This window comes from Gallinula chloropus (genome assembly GCF_964237585.1).
Source record: "Gallinula chloropus genome assembly, chromosome: 6".
NCBI lineage: Eukaryota > Metazoa > Chordata > Aves > Gruiformes > Rallidae > Gallinula > Gallinula chloropus.
This window is the reverse complement of record NC_140091.1, coordinates 25,333,040-25,349,264: the sequence shown is the minus strand read 5'-3', so window position 1 is coordinate 25,349,264 and position 16,225 is coordinate 25,333,040. Positions and strand designations below refer to the sequence as shown.

The window sequence follows — 16,225 nt, the reverse complement described above, 5'->3', positions numbered from 1 at the left end:
GTGCCCGAGCCGCTCGGCGGGCACCTCTCCCCGGCGCCCCCGCACCCCACAGACCGGACGGCTGCACGAAGGCGGCCGGGCCCCGGCGCCCTGCGGGGAAGCCCGTAAATCACGGGCTCGGCTCCCCGCGGCGGAGGAGCTCAGGCCGAGGGGCGGTCCTGCCGCCGGGCCGCGGTTCCGAGGGCCCGGGGATGCTGCGGAACGGGCACCCCAAGAGCAGGCACCGCGGCGGAGAGGGAGCGGGCGGAGGAGACACTTGCCCGCAACCAAAATGGCCGCCGCCGCTTCGCAGGCCACGCCCCCGGGCACGATGATCGACGGACCGCGTCGTCTTGAGCCTCCCGCCGCCAGGGGGCGCGCAAGGCAGGCGGCGGCGCTCCGGCCGTTTGTCTCTGTGGCGCGCCGCTGCCGGAAGCGCGACGCTGCGGCAGCGCTGTAAGGAGGGAGCGGCCGGCGGGGCCGAGGCGCCGGTACCCCCCACCCCCCCCACGCCGGCGGGGCCTCGGCGGCGGAGCCTTCCCTCCCCTTCCCGGGCCGGCGGGGAGCAGGTGAGGCGGCGGCGCTCGGGGGTAGCGTTGGAGGCCGTTGGGGGGGGGATGACTGGGCTGGGGGGCAGTGACTCGGGGTGACCGGAGCCCCGCTGCTCCCCCCGCCCGGGGCGCCGGCGGCCCCGGGCAGCCGCTGTCCCCGGGCAGCCGCTATCCCCAGCGCCCCCGGGCTGTGTCCCGCCTGTCCCCGGCGCTGCCCGGCGCAGGGGCTCTCTGCTCCCCGGGGCCGGGACGCGCTGCTCCCCGGGCCGGCCGCTGGAAGCCTCGGTCGGGACGGGCGCTGCCGGCGCGTCTCGGGACACGGAGCCGGTGCCTCGGGGCGGGGCGTGCGGGGGCAGCAGCTGCCGCCGCGGTGCCCGGGGGTTGGGAGAGGCGGCGTTGCCGGCAGCCGGCGTTTCTCGGGGACCCCCCCCGCTACAACGCGCACCCTGTCCCCCCGCCGGGTGCCCGGGGCTGCAGCGGCCTCCGGGCCGGGGCCGCTGCCCGCAGCGGGTGGGGAAACCTCAGCGGCTCGGAGCGATCCCGGGGCCGCTGGGAGCGAAGCACCGTCCCTGCCGACAGCTGCTTTCTGGAGGCGCTGCCGGGGCGGGACGGGGCAGGCAGGGCGAGGGGAAGGCGGGGAACTGCCCCCCCCTTGGCTGTGGAGCAGCAGGACCCGGAGCTCCGCGAATAAGCCGCATCGCAGCTCCATCTCTAACCCCGTTAGCCTGAATTGTTCCCACCTGCCGGCGTCCCCTGCCCGTCTCGGGGCGTGCTGGGGGTTACATCCGTCTCATGTGCAGAGCTTGGTCGTGCTGTGAGCCCAGGCAGCGGCCGTGCCCCCTGCACCGTGTAGTCGGGTGTCTGGCGGTTTGTTTTAGCGCAGGGTGTGAGTTCTTGCGCGGGGTGTAGCCACACCGAGGCGTACACCTCTGCAAGTGCTTTTGCCTGCAGGAGTTTCAAGTAACCAGTGTGTTCTGGAGAGCAGAGAAAGGGAAAAGAAGCTGAGGAAGGGTTCTTGAAAAGGGGGGCTCGTGGTTCCGCAGGCTGCTGCTGTGGCTGGGTGGTTGGAAGCTGCTCACTCGAAGAGGCTTGGTGTTCCACACTGCTGGGCTCCTCCAGAGACCTGGTCACCTGGAGCAGGGGCTGCTTGTTTGGAGCTGGCACTCGGGTAGGTGGCAGGGATTTGAGTGACTGATGCTGTGGCGCTTCTCAACTGTGGGCGTCCCTGAATCCAGGTGTGTAGCCAGTGGATGTGTCTGTAGGACTTCGCAGGGATGGCAGGCACTGGGTTAGTTTGAACACTTCCACCTGTTGTGTGCAAAATCTGACTGAGACGCAGTTAGAGTAGAGCTGGCAAATGCAGCACAGCTGGGAAGAGCAGGGAGTACGGGTAAATGCCCTCAGCTTGGCCCAGGAGGAGCAGCCAAACCATCACGCAGGGGTGTGGAAGGTTAACTGGGGGTCAGCCAGAGCAGAGCTTTGGGGACAGCAGCAGGGGCAGCCCCTCTGTCCTGGAGCAGCAGCAGCAGTCCTTTGATCCCAAGCAGTTCACGAGAGAGTCCGTTTTACAAATGTGTGTGGCTGCTGCATGGTGCTTCCCACTCCCCCTCTGTGTAGTGCTGGGAAGCTGTGGTTTAGATGCCTGTCTTTATTTCTTATATTTCCTAGAGGTCCTGTTAAAGGAATGGGCACTGGCAAGGTGCAGATCCACCCCTGAGGCTGGGCAGGGGCAGTGTTAGCAAGCTGCGTGTTTCGTAGATAATTCAGTGTTGGATTCTCCATGGATCAGGACACCCGAGCTCAGTTCGGTTTCAGACTAGTGCCTGTTGCGTGCTCGCTGAGAATGCTCTGGAGGGTTAGAGTCTGCTCACACCAGACAGGTAAGAGCTATCATGTCTTCTGCTTCCCATATCTAATGTGTTCGTAGGGTTTGTTCCTCCCATTGAGAAGCACATCTGGAGTTGTAGCTGCCTGTTTGTTCTGTTAGCAGTTGGCTAACAAAGGCGACTACCTGGGCAGGGATTTGTATGAGGTCTGGTAAAAAAGCAGCGTTCTGCCCCTTCCCAATGCTGCTGCTGGTTGGGCAATCGGCATAGTTACACTTAACAGGGAAACAGGATCTTAACATGTTTAAATAGAGGCTGCTTTGGGGAAAGGAGGTAATAGTTTAGATAACGAACTCTTAACTGGTGCAGCGGGAAGGCAGGAAACCTGAACAGACCAGCGCTCTCTCCAGAAGGCCCCGGTACTGCTGCCCTTGGAGCTCCTGGGAGGGCTGGAGCTGGGGCAGAGGGCCCGGGGCAGCAGCTTTGCTGGAGCTGCTCTGTCAGGGTGCTGAGGTGCTCCCGGGTTGTTGCTCGCCTGAGGCCTCAGATCATGCTGGAAACAGCCACCATAAAGCGCTTCTCCAGCTTGGGGATGGGCTTTATCTGTTGTTTTTCCTGAAACCCGTGGGTTTGCCCTCTCCTCCCATCGCTACTAAAGATCATTTGCTGACTCCTGCCTACGGGCTGGCATTCGGGGTCTCGCCTGCAGCCCACTGTCATGAGCCTGGTGACAGCCTGTCTGCTCAGTCAGTGCTTTCTAAGAGCCCCTGCAATCAGCGTGTTTGTTTCTGGTGCTGCGTGCAAGGCAGCGGCACAGAAATCTGTGTGCCTCTTCCTGACAGAGGCTGTGGGAGGGAGGAAGGGTTGGCAGCAGGTGGAGGATTTGTTGGAGGGAGAGAAGGTATCTGGAGGGGAAAGCACGCTGCTCCAGGAGGTTACCTGACCGTGGTCACTGTTGGACAGCGATACCTCTTGGAGAATTAAAGGGGCTGCTTTTAAGAAGGTGCTGAGCTCCTTGTGCCCTATGGTGATCTCTGCTCCTCGCTGCTGGCTGGGCATAACCAGAGCGAGACCTCTGGAGTGGGTATCTGCGTGACTGGGGGTACTGGTGGACTTCTGCTGTGGTAGCCAGGTCAAGGACCAGTCACAGACGCCGTACTGCCTGTTCATCTGTGTGTCAGAGCTGGGGATGGCTCGTGGGGAGGTGGCACAGGGGCCAGTGCGGTCCTGGCTCTGCAGCTAGAGAGCTGCTCACCTGTTGATCTGAGCCCTTGTGCGATCACTTGCTTTCCTTTACAGTGGGTGGGGATTTTATCCTTGTCCCTAAAGGACAAGGAGAGGGTACTACTGGCAGGGTGAGGTTCTTCATGGCTGTTCCATGCTTTGCAGAAAATGCTCTGAAGGAGGTCTGGACGGTGCCCATTGGAACTGAATCTGTCCACAAAAAAGTCTTCCTTCACCCAAAGACCTGTCTGTCGTCGAGAGGGAACGTCTACAAGGGCCCAACTCGACAAGTGATGGGCTCGGAGAACAGCGCTTTGAAGGGCTGTGCACTGGAGGAGCCGCCGTTCATGCTGCCAACCGGACACACCGTTTACCCGGCCGTGCTGCAGGATGGGAAACTCGCGTCCGTCTTTGTCTACAGGCGAGAGAACGAGGATAAGGTCAACAAAGCTGCCAAGGTATGGAGGAGCGTGCTGGGGTGGGCTTGTCACAGCCGGCCCTCTTCTTTCCTGGAGGGGAGGGAGTCGGTCAAGGAGGCTCAAACCCATGGGGGGAAGGGGCAGGAGGAAAGGCTGATGATGACCCGGGCTGCAAGCAGCTGCCGTGTTTTGGGGGGGGAAGGGGGCTGGGCAGCTGTGGGGCTCATCGCGCACCGCGCGGTGCGAGCGGCGGCGGGAAGCGATGTTCAGGTAGCGATGCCTGTGTTACTTCACAGAGTACTGGCCTCTTCCTGCAGATGGAAGTCAGAGAGTTGTTCCTGGGCAGGTTCTGCCCAAAACAGTGTGTTTGTTCTGGGTGAGACTTTGTACCTAGCGGCGTTCTAAAAGGTTCTGTGACAAGCGAGCGTGCGTGCCAGGTGCATAGTGAGGAGCAGGGATGGGCTGTCTAAATTCAAGCAGAAAACATGGCTGGAAGTACAAGACTCAGCTCTGCAGCTGAAAGAGGTGCCATGGGTGGGATTTAACAGCTGTCTCTGTTTCTGAAAGCACCTGAAAACCTTGCGCCATCCTTGCCTTCTGCGCTTCCTCTCCTGTACCGTGGAAGCAAATGGGATCCACTTGGTTACAGAACGGGTGAAGCCTTTGGAGGTGGTCCTGGAGAGGCTCTCTCCTGCTGAAATCTGTGCAGGGATCTATGATGTGCTGCTGGCTCTCATCTTCCTCCATGACAGGGTAAGTACTACTGGCAGTGCTCATGAAGTTTTGACAGGAGCCAGATGCAGCGTGACAGGAGAGTGTTGTACCTGGGCTTGCGTGGGGGACTGTCTCCTTCCTGGTTCCCCACCAAAAGACACACCCACACCCCTTTTCAGCTGGAACTGCTAAAATCAATGCCTGCTTTATAGGGTAATTGAAAATGCTGTGGGCTTTGGAAGTGGCCATAGATCTTAGTTCCTGAATTGATGTCACCTTGCAGTCCCTCTTACTTTAGGGAAATGGGATTGTTTGGCCTTGGTATTTATTCACAGCTGTGTCAGGCAGAGATTGTTGTTGCTGCTCCACTGGTTTGGTGCTGTGTGTCTGTCCAGGACTGCGGTTAAATCCCAGCTCAGACTGTAGCTTTTGGGGTTTGTGTTGGTGGCTGGGGTCTTCCCTGGGTTTCCAGTAGCATCGCAAGGGCTGTACAGAGCTCTGTCTGCTGGGAAACCCCAGCCCTTCTGCCTCATACCTGCCAGTCACATACAAAATCCTAAAGGACTCTTAGAACCGTGTGCGTTTTGGCAGCTTCTCCTCAGCTCGCAGCACCTAATTAGTGCTGATGAAGCACTTACATCTTCATCTATCCCCAGGTCTGTTATGCTTTTTTGTTTTGTTTTAGGGACAGCTAACACATAACAATGTCTGCTTATCATCTGTGTTTGTAAGTGAGGATGGGCACTGGAAGCTGGGAGGAATGGAGACGGTCTGTAACTTCAGTGAAGCCACCCCAGAGGTAAGAGCCGAGCGCACCCTCGGATGCCCTGGAGAGGTCCTTCCGCTTACTTGGCACTTGCTATTAAGTGCTTTGGCTCACTTCCAGCACTGACTTGAATCCTCTCTCTAAGGACCCGGTAACCATGAACTGTGACATATACACAAACAGAAACTGACTCCCTGGTAGCCAAAAAGCAGCTCCTTTCTAAGGAGGGTAAGGTTATGACTGAGGGGAGTGAGAAATCTCTGCTCTTCCAGGCTGATTTAAAAGCAGCCAGACAGAGAAAGCTTTAGTGTGAAGCAGGAAGATCCAGGTTGAAACAAATAAACAGAAAAATAATTTCAATGACTGGCTTTTGGTGCTGGCACCCTTGTTGCTTGTAACTGGTTTTGACAGAAGAATTCCTGGCTGGATTTCTGCTGCGTGCTGCAGCCTGGCACTGTGTTGTAAATCTAAATTGCCTTTTCTCCCTGAGGGTCCACAAATCCTTCACAAACTGTATTGAGTGTCTCCAGCATGTATCCCCCTTCAGAAGGGACAAGGCAGACACCCAACCAGCGTGTGTGGTGGTGGTGGGCAGCAGTGCAGAGAGCACGGCAGTAAAATCTGACTGATGAAGCTCATGAAATCCATCCCAGACCATATGGAACATGTGGGACAACAGGTCTGAGGAACCAGAGAGATGAGCTGGCTGTGATGCCCAGGAGTTGCTTTCTGACAGCTTGGGGCCTTGCTCCCAGCTCATTCGTGCTTTCCCTCTGGGCAGAGCGAAGCGCAGGCTGCCTGGGTGCCAGTCGGAGGGGCAGGGACAGACCCCCTGCCACGCGCTCGGCTCTGGCCCCAGGGAGAGCCTTGTTCCTGCTGCTCGGCACAGGAGGAGGCAGCTCACGTCTCCCCTCTTCTTCCAGTTCCTCCGTCATGTCAAGTCAGTACGAGACCAGTCGTGCATCCCCTGTGAGGAGATGGTGAGTAACACCGCTTGCTGGGGGAACTCGCTGCTGGCAGGAGGCGGAAGCACGATGTTGGTGGAGAGTTTTCATTCACAGACTTAATTTCCTTGTGCCAAGGGGGAGGAACTGGCTGTTGGATAATACTTGAGGCTTATTCTCTTCTCCCTCTTCCCTCTAGTCCCTGGTTTGGGTGTGGTGTTGGACACAGGGAAGTGACAATCTGAAAGAGGAGTGATGGGACAGCAGGTTGTCAGAGTATTTTTCCAACCCTTCGTGTTGCAGGTTCAAAACCTGCAAGTCACCAGAGATTTGCAAAAATGAGACAGTAGTTGCTGAGTAGCTCTGACATAACAGCAGCCTTCTCTTTCCCACTTGTTAGTCCCTATGAAGCATCCTGTGAGTTGCTTGTGCTAAAGGAGTGCTGTTTCTCTCTCTAATTATTACCGGTTTCCATAGAAATGCTGGGTTGTTGACTTGCAACTCCTGCGTGCATTCACAGGGGAATTGTTTCCCTGTTATGTAGTTGCTCCTTTGAGTTATACGTTCCCCAGTGAAATGGGGGTTTTTTTAGCACAATACTTTACTTGTGGAATACTTAGTGGAGCTTTGGTGCTATGAAAAGAATCAGGGAGTATATGTGGTGCAAGGTGGGAGTAGAGATTGATGGAAACTACCAGGTATTTCAGAAACTCCCCCGTTGCTGATCTTCTTGGCTTTATTTTCAGGCTGCAGATTTCAGGATGCTGCCCAGCAGCTACGGGCACGCGAGGGATGCCTTCGCGTTTGGAACAATGGTTGAAAATCTCCTGACAGTCCTGAACGACCAGGGTGAGGAATGACATGTGTCTGTTCTGCTGTTAACAGGGTTTTCTAGCTGATTCCTTGCCTCTGCAACGGTCAGAGGGTTGCTCGGTCCTGCCTCAACAGCCCCTTCATCAAGGTTTAGGGATGCGGGTGCGTGGGTGCTGCATACCAAGGGGAACAGGAGCCTTCTAGCAGAGAGGGAGCAGGAAGCTTCTTGGAAACGGAAACATCATTTTCCCTTCCTTTAGGGACAGACATGAGCAATTTTGCTGTCAATTAGAGCTTCTAAAAATAAGGTTTTGGGAGGGTGGAGGGCTCATGATTGTCACGTGTTCTGTACTGGGAGAGTAACCTAATGGTAGGTGCTCTGGCTTTCAGTTTCAGCAGATATTCTCTCCAGCTTTCAGCAAACCTTGCACTGTACACTGCTGAATCCAGATCCAAAGTGCCGCCCGCCGCTGTCCAGCTTGTTGTCTCACGAGTTCTTCAGGTAAAGGAAGGGAACAGCCTGCCCCTCTTGGCAGGGCTTGGTGCAGTGTGTTTCTGTGTTAGAGATGTGAAGGTGTGTTGCTCATTGGATGGGAAGCGCAGATGTATTCCCTACCTCTTGTGGGATCTTTGACAAAGATGCTCCTTAAATTATGAACACACAACCGGCCTTCCAAGTGAAGTGCTGAGCTAGCAGTGGTGTGTTCCTGTGTCACACATGGTCACCTGCATCTCCCCAGGCTCATGGGAGGTGGTGGGAAACACTCTAGAAAGTAAAATCATGGGCAACACCACTGGAACAAAGGGGACTCTGAGGCAATCCAGGTGTCTGCTGTCACCTGAGGGCTTCCCTGGGTGGTGGCATCAGCGTAGGGTAGTGCTTCCTTCTGCTTGTCACCCTGGGAAGCTGGTCAGAGGTGGCTGATGCCTTGTTGTCCTGGCCTCCCTGGGAGCAGCTGACTTCAAAACGCAGCACTGCACAGGTTTGGCTGCCAGGTAACCGCTCACACCTCCGTGCTGGTGTTCTTGGTCCCCTGGCATTTGATTTGTCTCTGTCTGTCTGGTTCTCTCTGCTAACTGACGGATGGGGATTTGCAGTCTCTGGGTTGGGGTGGCTTGAGCATCAGTAAGGATCTCAGTTGACAGCCCACGTTTTTGTGCCTAGGAATGATTTTCTGGAAGTTGTGAATTTTCTGAAGACCTTAACACTAAAGTCTGAGGAGGAAAAAACTGAATTTTTCAAGTAAGTGAAGGAACTATAATCTGGAAGCTTTTAATTTCAGGGATGCTCCTGCTGAACAGGATTGTGGGGGACCTGGAACATCTAGTGGACAGAGAGGTAGTTCTGCAGGTGCCAGATTTGGGTTGCTTTGGCAGAATGCTGCTTGCTCTGTAATACACTGTGTACTTCAGCCGAAGTAACAATTCCATCAGGTGAGGAAGCTCTGTGCTCCCTCCTTTCCCAACTACTTGCAAATGGTTTGGTGTTTGGGAGGAGTGGTACCTCTGGGTTCTGCAGCGTGCTGACACTTGCTGTTTGCAGCAGTGACCTGTGCACAGCTGTATGGGTGTGCACAGGTGGCTTCACCTGCTACAGACCAACTGCTGTTGCTGGAGAGTCAGTCAGAAACCAGAATGTAGTGACACACATCACTTCAGGGGTGCTTTTCTGAATCCTGTCTGCTTGCTAGCAGCTGTGTCGGACTGCTGCAGGGCCAAGGACAGAGGCCTTCTGGGTGTGAAAATGAGAGAAAAAAGGAGAAGCTGTATCTCTCTTTTCCCACATAAGAGCCCAGGTGTTCTTACAGAGCTGTTTTCCTGCCGGTTTTATACTTCTGTGGTCACTGCCAGTTGTAAGGCTGGTTGGATCTCACTAGTTTGAGACTAAGGGGAGGAAATGAGAGGAGAACAGGGATCTTGGCAGGAGCATTCAGAATGGTTCCTACAGCAGTGTTTACTGAGGGAGGGTGAAGGCTTTGCTTAAAGATAAGGCAGTGTTGCCCCTTTATCAGGCAGAGGGGCCTTCACAGCGTGCACGCTGTTGCTCTTGGTTTCCTCCACACCAAGAGAAAGGCAGCAATTGGTACTGGAAAAATAAAACCCTACAGGGAAGAGCAGTTGCACAAAATGAAACTGGGACTTCGATAAACTCTACCTGTTGGCCACCTCTGAAACGTATGTGATGGAAGTGGTTTCAAAATGAGATTTCCTTTTTGCAAGGGAAACTTCCCTTGTGTGGTGGGTAGAACAAGCAGTGGCAAGGTTCTCGTGATGCAGCAGGTTGTGGGGTGAGAGGACAGTGCTCGCCTGCAGTTCTAACTGTGTATCGCTTCATGGGAGTCACCAGCTCCGAGGCAGCTCGATGCCACAGCAGTGGGCAGCTTCTCAGAGGGGGAAGTCTTCACGTGCCAGCTGTGGTTGCATAGTGCTTATGGAAGGGCTCATGGCAGCTCGTGATGCGGGTGTGGATTTTTATGGGATGTGTCTCTGGCTCCTGCACTCTGGTAGCTTTGCCTGAAAGCAGGGGCAGAGCCTTGTCCTTCTGGGTTAGAGTGCACATGGGTGAGAGGCTGTGATGGGACACTGTCTCTGGGAGATGAGGCAGATGCAAAAACAGGGAAAAGTTAAGGGAGACGCTGATAAGTGTGTGAAATCTGTCTTGACCCTAATTGCTGTCTCCTGGAACAGATTCCTGCTGGACCGGGTGGCCGGCTTGTCAGAGGAGCTGATTGCGTCACGGCTGGTGCCTCTTCTGCTCAATCAGCTTGTGTTTGCAGAACCTGTAGCTGTCAAGAGTTTTCTTCCTCATCTGCTAGGTCCAAAGAAAGGTGACCTTTAAATACTGCCTCTCTTCACAATTATTACTGACGAGTTTGTCATGAATTCAGAGTGGTCGCTCCATTGAATCAAGGGAGTGGTGGTGGTTCCTTAACCAGAACACATGCCCTACCATAGGAATGGAAGGGATGGTTACCTTTGCTTCCCTGTTTGCAGTAGTGCCTTGCACTGCTCTGTTGATACTGGGAGGATAATTAGGAATTGCCTGAGCTCTTCCCCAGGTTTACGTGTCACCCTGCCTGCTCTTTTTTCTTCTCCCACTGTATTCTTCCTGTAAAGGACACTCAGTCCTTTCCACTCTAAGGGGTGTTCAGCATGGATCCCCAGCTACCTCTGCCCCGGCTGTTTGCCCCCCTTAAAGCTATTTTTCCCTCAATAGCTGCTGGCATTTCAGCCAAGCAATATCTGTCACGTGACTGTTTGAGCCTCTGTGTTCAGAGCTGTTGCCATTGAGCAGTGGACCTTGGCACTGCTGCCTCTCCTCCCTCCTGTCTCTGACATCCCGAACAAGCTGGGCTGGCAGCTGACAAGGAATCCAGCCTGGCAGTGACACTGTAGATCTCAGCTGTGATGGTTTCTTAGCGAGTAGCTTTTGGGTGAGTCGCTTTTGGGTGAGTTGTCTCTTATCAAAGTGGCCTTTTCCCATCTTCACCCCTCTTTCCTAGAGCAAACTGGAGAAAGCCAGACCAGCTGCCTCCTGTCTCCAGCCTTGTTCCAGGCACACGTCATTCCGGTGCTGCTGAAGCTGTTTGAGGTTCATGAGGAGCACGTTCGCATGGTGCTGCTGTCTCACATTCACGCCTACGCAGAGCTGTTCTCTCAGGATGAGTTGAAAAACATCATATTGCCACAGGTTAAGGGCAGCAGAACAATACGTGGTATATCCTGGTATATGGGACTCTGGCTGGTCACGTTGGTCCCTCAGCTTAAAATTAGGCTCTTGTATTGCTGGCCACAAAGAGTTTGCAACCTCTGGTCTGTGCAAGTCCTAACCCTTGCACCCCATGCTGAGCTGGAGCCTCTGTTAAACCTGGTGCCCTCTGTCACACACACACCCACCCTAATTGTGTTGATACCTGTTGGCCTTGGCTGGCAGCCTCATGACAAGAGACAGTGTCTCTGTGTCACGCTGCAGTTATTAAGAATGGAGGAGCCTGAGCTCAGGGAGCCTTGGTGCTCTCTACACTGAGAGCTGTGGGAGAGCATAGAAGTGAAATAAGGCTGCAGACAGAACATTTAAAGGGGAAAGAAGGGGGAAAAAAAGAGGATTTTTTCATTCTTGGTAACATGGTTATGTTCTTGGTGTTAGGTATTGCTGGGCCTGCGAGATACCAGTGACTCTATCGTTGCAATAACGCTGCACAGCTTAGCAGTTCTCGTCTCCCTGCTTGGACCTGAAGTAGTTGTAGGTGGAGAAAGAACGAAGATTTTCAAAAGCTCTGCACCCAGCTTCATGAAAACTGCTGATCTCTCCCCAGAAGGTAAATGATACAGTCAGAGCGATCCTGGGATTCTTGCCTGTTCTATCCAGGCAACACAGGCAGAACTTCTTGCATGATTCATTTGTTGCTGCTGACAGGTTATGTGAAGAAAAGCTAATTTGCAGCTGAGCTTTAATTGTAAACTAGGTGCTGTCTGCAGATACAGACCTGGCATCAGAAGGGTTCTAAACAAGTATTTTAAATGTAGGAAATATATGGAAAAAACCTTATATATCATCTTTAAGAATCTCTTTAAGTAAAGGGAGATTGTGCATGTGGTTGTCCTTGGTGGAAAACCTATACTGCCCTTATGTTTACCCTTGTTTAATATTCCCTCTAGTCCTTCATGTGCTTACAAATAGTAAAACTCATCCTCTTCCCTCAATTTCTATTCATAGATTGGAAAAGGAATACGAACTTCCCTATTTTCTCAGCTATCAGGAGGCTTTTCAGCTAACCCAAGTGAAGAAAGTAATCCCTGCACCTGCTAGATAACTTGGAACCCAGTGTACTAAGGGGCATCTTTTCTGGATGTTTGCACTAGGAGTGCTTGTAACTAGAGGGAAGAATCGCCCTTTAAATGTTCTACTCTAGATGTGTTGTAGATACCACATGGAATGCACGACAGAGCAATTGCAGTAGAAATGTTTTCTTCCTGATGATGTGTGTACTGACAGCTACCACCCTTTATTAAAATCCATGGATGGCTCATTGCATGGTTTTGCTTTACATTAGTTTAATAGCTGACAGAAAATAAACCCCCTTAGTTTGCACACCAAAAGTAGGTTTATTTTGCACAATATATTTAGGATTAGACCAAATTAAACTTTTGACAAGCAACAAAAACACCCCATCTTTGTCCTCAACAATGATGAACTGCAAAATCCAGTGATAGAGGCAGAACAAGCTGTTTGCTTCAGCTCCTAAAAGGACTCATGTTTTATCCAGGGCCCTTCAGGAGGGGCTGGGGTCTGTGTATCACAGCAACCCTTCTCAGCAGCCCTGCAGCAAGTCCCAGCCTAGGCCAGTGCAGCTGGCTGGGAACAGGGGTGAGCCATGTGGAAGCAGATGCAGCACAGGCCCAAGCTGTGCTGGTTTGGGATGGTGGCAGCAGAGTTGAGGCCAGTGCTGGTAAATCACTGCCCTGAGTCCCAAAAACTGGAACTAAATGCTCACCAAGGTGGCATCACTGGCCCAAGGGAAACAAACCTGCCTTGCAGAGTTTCTGAGTGTGGCCTTTACTGCCTGCCACCCCTGGGGTGTGATAGGAGAGGGAGGCTGTCACACCGTGCCTCTTGTTCCTGTAAGCTGCTTTGCTGGCAGTCAGGAATGAAAGAGGGGGTGTGTAGTCACACAAGTTTCTTCTGCTTTGAGTTGTGACTATGGGTGCTGTGGTTTTGTAGGAGAGGCTGGTAACAGGGGAGGTGTAAGGCCCTGCACTGCAGAAGCTGGGATTTTGGATCCAGACAGGTGACAGATGGGGGTTTTTTTTAAGCATCTGTTCTGATTCTAATCAGTTTGTTCATTGCCTGTTTCTTGAAAGGCCACTGGCAGTTGCCTAAACTTTGTCCTGGCAGGAGCTGCAGGAGCAGAGCAGCATTGCATCATACACAGCTCAAGGGGTGCAGCTGTTGGAGTGCTGTGCCAACCTTCATTCAGCATTGTGTTTCGGTGTTGTAAATAAGAATGCTCCAATGCTGTGGGGAGTTTCAGCTAAGACTGACACCACACCTTGTGGACCTGGTCTGTTGTCTTCTATCCCTGCAGATTCTCCCAGTCATGTTGTAAGCAATGAGAGAAATAAAACCTCTCAGCCTTTGAAGAACAATTCTAGTGTGTTTGCCATTGCTGGAAGCGTACCTGTCAAGAAGCTTTCTGTGCAACAAGACAATCTCCTGGCTTTGAAGACAGGTAAAACGTGCCCAAGCTCTTCCTTCTTAGAAATCAAGTCTCACAAATGAAACATTGCTTGAAAAGATGTTAGTTTTCCCCATGTGCTGATCTGAAAGAGGTACAGTGAACCGAGGAAGGTAACTATGAAGGAAGGAGAACATGCCCATTGACTTCCTAGGGAACAGTTATTTGGGAATTCAATATGAATTTCTGCTGGTTTTCTACCCAGCTTGGCAGGTATACTAGATCTACAAGTCAGCTCATTCTCTGACCTCAGAGGCTGACTCAGTTTACTTTCACAGCCTTCCCACAGTCACGGGTTGCTTACCTGCATCAAGCTTTTACTGCCCAGGGCTTTGAGATTAATTCCCCTCCTTTGCAGGGGGGAAGGGGGCTGTGCTTCCTAATGTGAGAGGGGCTCAGCACTGAAACCTGCCTCCAGTCAGCACTAGTGGCTTATTTCTGTGCCAGGTGCTACCTGGATGTCAAGGATTTTAGGCATAACTCTGTCTCTATACTTGCTCTCTTGGAATGAGTAACAGCTTTGTGTTCCACAGGTGAGCAAGACACTCAGTCCCCCCTGAATGGAATTTCTGGAAGCACTAATACCCTCAGGAGCAGCAGGAACTCTTTGACTACCTCCGAAAAAACAGCAGAGGAGTGGCCAGACTGGAGTGAGCCAGAGGAGACAGACACTGAGAAAACTGTGAACATTCAAATTCAGCCCCGAGAGCGGCGGGGCAGTGTGGGACCTTACTTTGCTGAACGTGATGTCGATGAGAAGCCTTGGGATGACGTTGAGCCCAGCAGCCCTAGTCCTGAACTGTCCTCAGGAAACTGCCTCACTGCAACACAAGCTGACACAGTTGAAACACCAAGGCCTCTGCCAGGTACCCATCAACTGAACGAAGAATTCAGAAGCCTCAGACTGAGTCCCCCCCCAGCATCCTGCCCCAGGAACAGCTGGAGCAATGACAAGTGGGACCACCAGGAACAACTGGGAGAAACTGTGCTGCCAAAACCAACCTTTCAGGAAAGGTTGAAGTCTTCATCAGAGTCTGGCCTGGGAGAAGAATTCACGATCAAAGTGAAGAGGAAACCTGTGCGAGACCCTGAGCTGGACTGGTTTGCTGACATGATCCCAGACATTAAACCTTCTTCAGCTATCTTGGTTTTACCTGAAGCCAACACAGAAGCAGTTGTTCCCAGTCACTCCAGTGCAGTATCCCACAGGGAAGGTGTCTCCCAGAATGTGTTGTTTTCATCCAAATTTGCAGCAGCTGATGTTATTGAGGTAAGAGGCTATGGGCAGCAGGGTTTAATGACTGCACACCTGAGAGGATCCTGTTTTCATGGAAGAGTAGCTGAGACTTCTCTGTTGCAGAGAATGAGGGGTATAAAGCTGCCATAAATAAGCAGGTAAATCCCTCTAGCCCCATCACAGAGACACCAGAGACTGCTGCTGTTTCCTAGGAGGGGAGGTAGCACTCCCAGCACTGCCACCTGAACATGTAACACTGTTCAGGGACTAGGTGTTGATTTCGAGTTGCTTTGCTAATTCAGCCCCAAGAGGGGTAGCTGGGGGAGAGGAGCCCTGGATGCAGAGTTGTTTGTAACACTTGAAAATGGTACACTTGATTTTGAAGTTGAAGCACTGTTGCACTATCAACCCCATTGGGGGCAGGGGGAGGCACTTCCTGCAGTGCAGTAGAAGAGCTGTGGTGAAGTCAAAGTTGTTAGAATGCAGCAGGACAGCAGCTGTTTTCTAGGGAGAAAGCAATCATCTAGGTTAAGAACAAGATGTGATAATGGGAAGTGTTTTGGTACAAACAGTTCTTTAATTTTAGAAAAAAACCCAAGTTGCTTTGTTCTTTGTCCTTAAAGTGTTTCTTTTTGTGGTTAGAAGTTCTCTATGAAAGCAAGCTGCAACTACTGGCACTTCATTTCTGGTTGTATGAGGGGCTTTTGGCTGTGCAAGGGGCTCTGCCAGTGCAAGGGGCTGTGCTAAGGACAGCAGGATGGTACACGTGCCTTAACGTTGGCAACTTTATGTGATTCTAGGCTGAAGCTGCAGGCTGGGGTGAAGAGGAGGAGCTGAACTGGGAAGATGATGCTAACTGGTAATGGGACTGAAAGAGACCAGGGCAATTCAAGGTGCGTTGGATTCTGTGAGCGAAGCGGCCGCTTCCCCACCACAATGGCTTAGTACCTCAGCACTTGCTGCAGCAGCCAGCGAGATCCCATGGGGCCTGACCTCTTGCAGTGGATGCTCCTTTCCCATCTGTGCCAAAAATCGCAGGGGCAAGGCCTGCACTCAAGCAATATGCCCAGCTGTGGTGTGTGCCACTGCTACCGGGAAGAGGAATGACAGAATGGGGGTGTTGGTACTGACGTGCTACTGGAGGCCAAGAGTGATGTAAGCGATTGTTCCTGAACTCATCCCTGCTCTGAAAAACTGATGACAATAAATGAAAGTCACACTGAGTTCCTTGGTTAATGTGCCTTTTTCTTTTTGTACCTTTTTTGTAAAAGTAAAGCCCTTTTTAGCTAAGAGATGGTTTTAAGATGAATGTCCAGTTTACTCAGCTTATTTATTTCTGTTTATATAGTTCTGTCAGTGGATGGCACAGGAGGTGCTAGGAACCGTGCAGTGAAGGACCACTGAACACAAACTGCTTAAGCACCACCTTCTTTCTGCTCTTAACTGTGACCAATAAAGATTATTTTTAAAAGATGACCCTAGTGTGGAGTGGAACCAGCAGCAGAGGTATGTTTGA

The 16,225-nt window shown here is 52.6% G+C and overlaps 1 protein-coding gene across 1 annotated transcript; it reads left to right on the top strand.

Moving 5' to 3' along the window:
- The first annotated feature begins 448 nt into the window (after positions 1-448).
- SCYL3 (SCY1 like pseudokinase 3) lies at positions 449-15,983 on the top strand. The gene is made up of 14 exons (XM_084266120.1): positions 449-548; positions 3,746-4,038; positions 4,567-4,752; positions 5,399-5,512; positions 6,403-6,459; positions 7,170-7,272; positions 7,627-7,738; positions 8,402-8,479; positions 9,925-10,064; positions 10,740-10,927; positions 11,384-11,555; positions 13,323-13,466; positions 14,006-14,742; positions 15,510-15,983. The coding sequence occupies exons 2-14, from the start codon at positions 3,874-3,876 to the stop codon at positions 15,570-15,572; spliced, it is 2,259 nt and encodes a 752-aa protein (XP_084122246.1). The 5' UTR covers positions 449-548; positions 3,746-3,873; the 3' UTR covers positions 15,573-15,983.
- Positions 15,984-16,225: the final 242 nt, after the last annotated feature.

Bases quoted from the DNA above. Each gene is read 5' to 3' on its own strand.
- SCYL3 (XM_084266120.1), top strand. From the start codon at position 3,874: ATGGGCTCGGAGAACAGCGCTTTGAAGGGCTGTGCACTGGAGGAGCCG. The intron at 8,480-9,924 runs GTAAGTGAAGGA...CTCCTGGAACAG, and splicing joins GAAAAAACTGAATTTTTCAA to ATTCCTGCTGGACCGGGTGG. The intron at 10,928-11,383 runs GTTAAGGGCAGC...TCTTGGTGTTAG, and splicing joins AAAACATCATATTGCCACAG to GTATTGCTGGGCCTGCGAGA.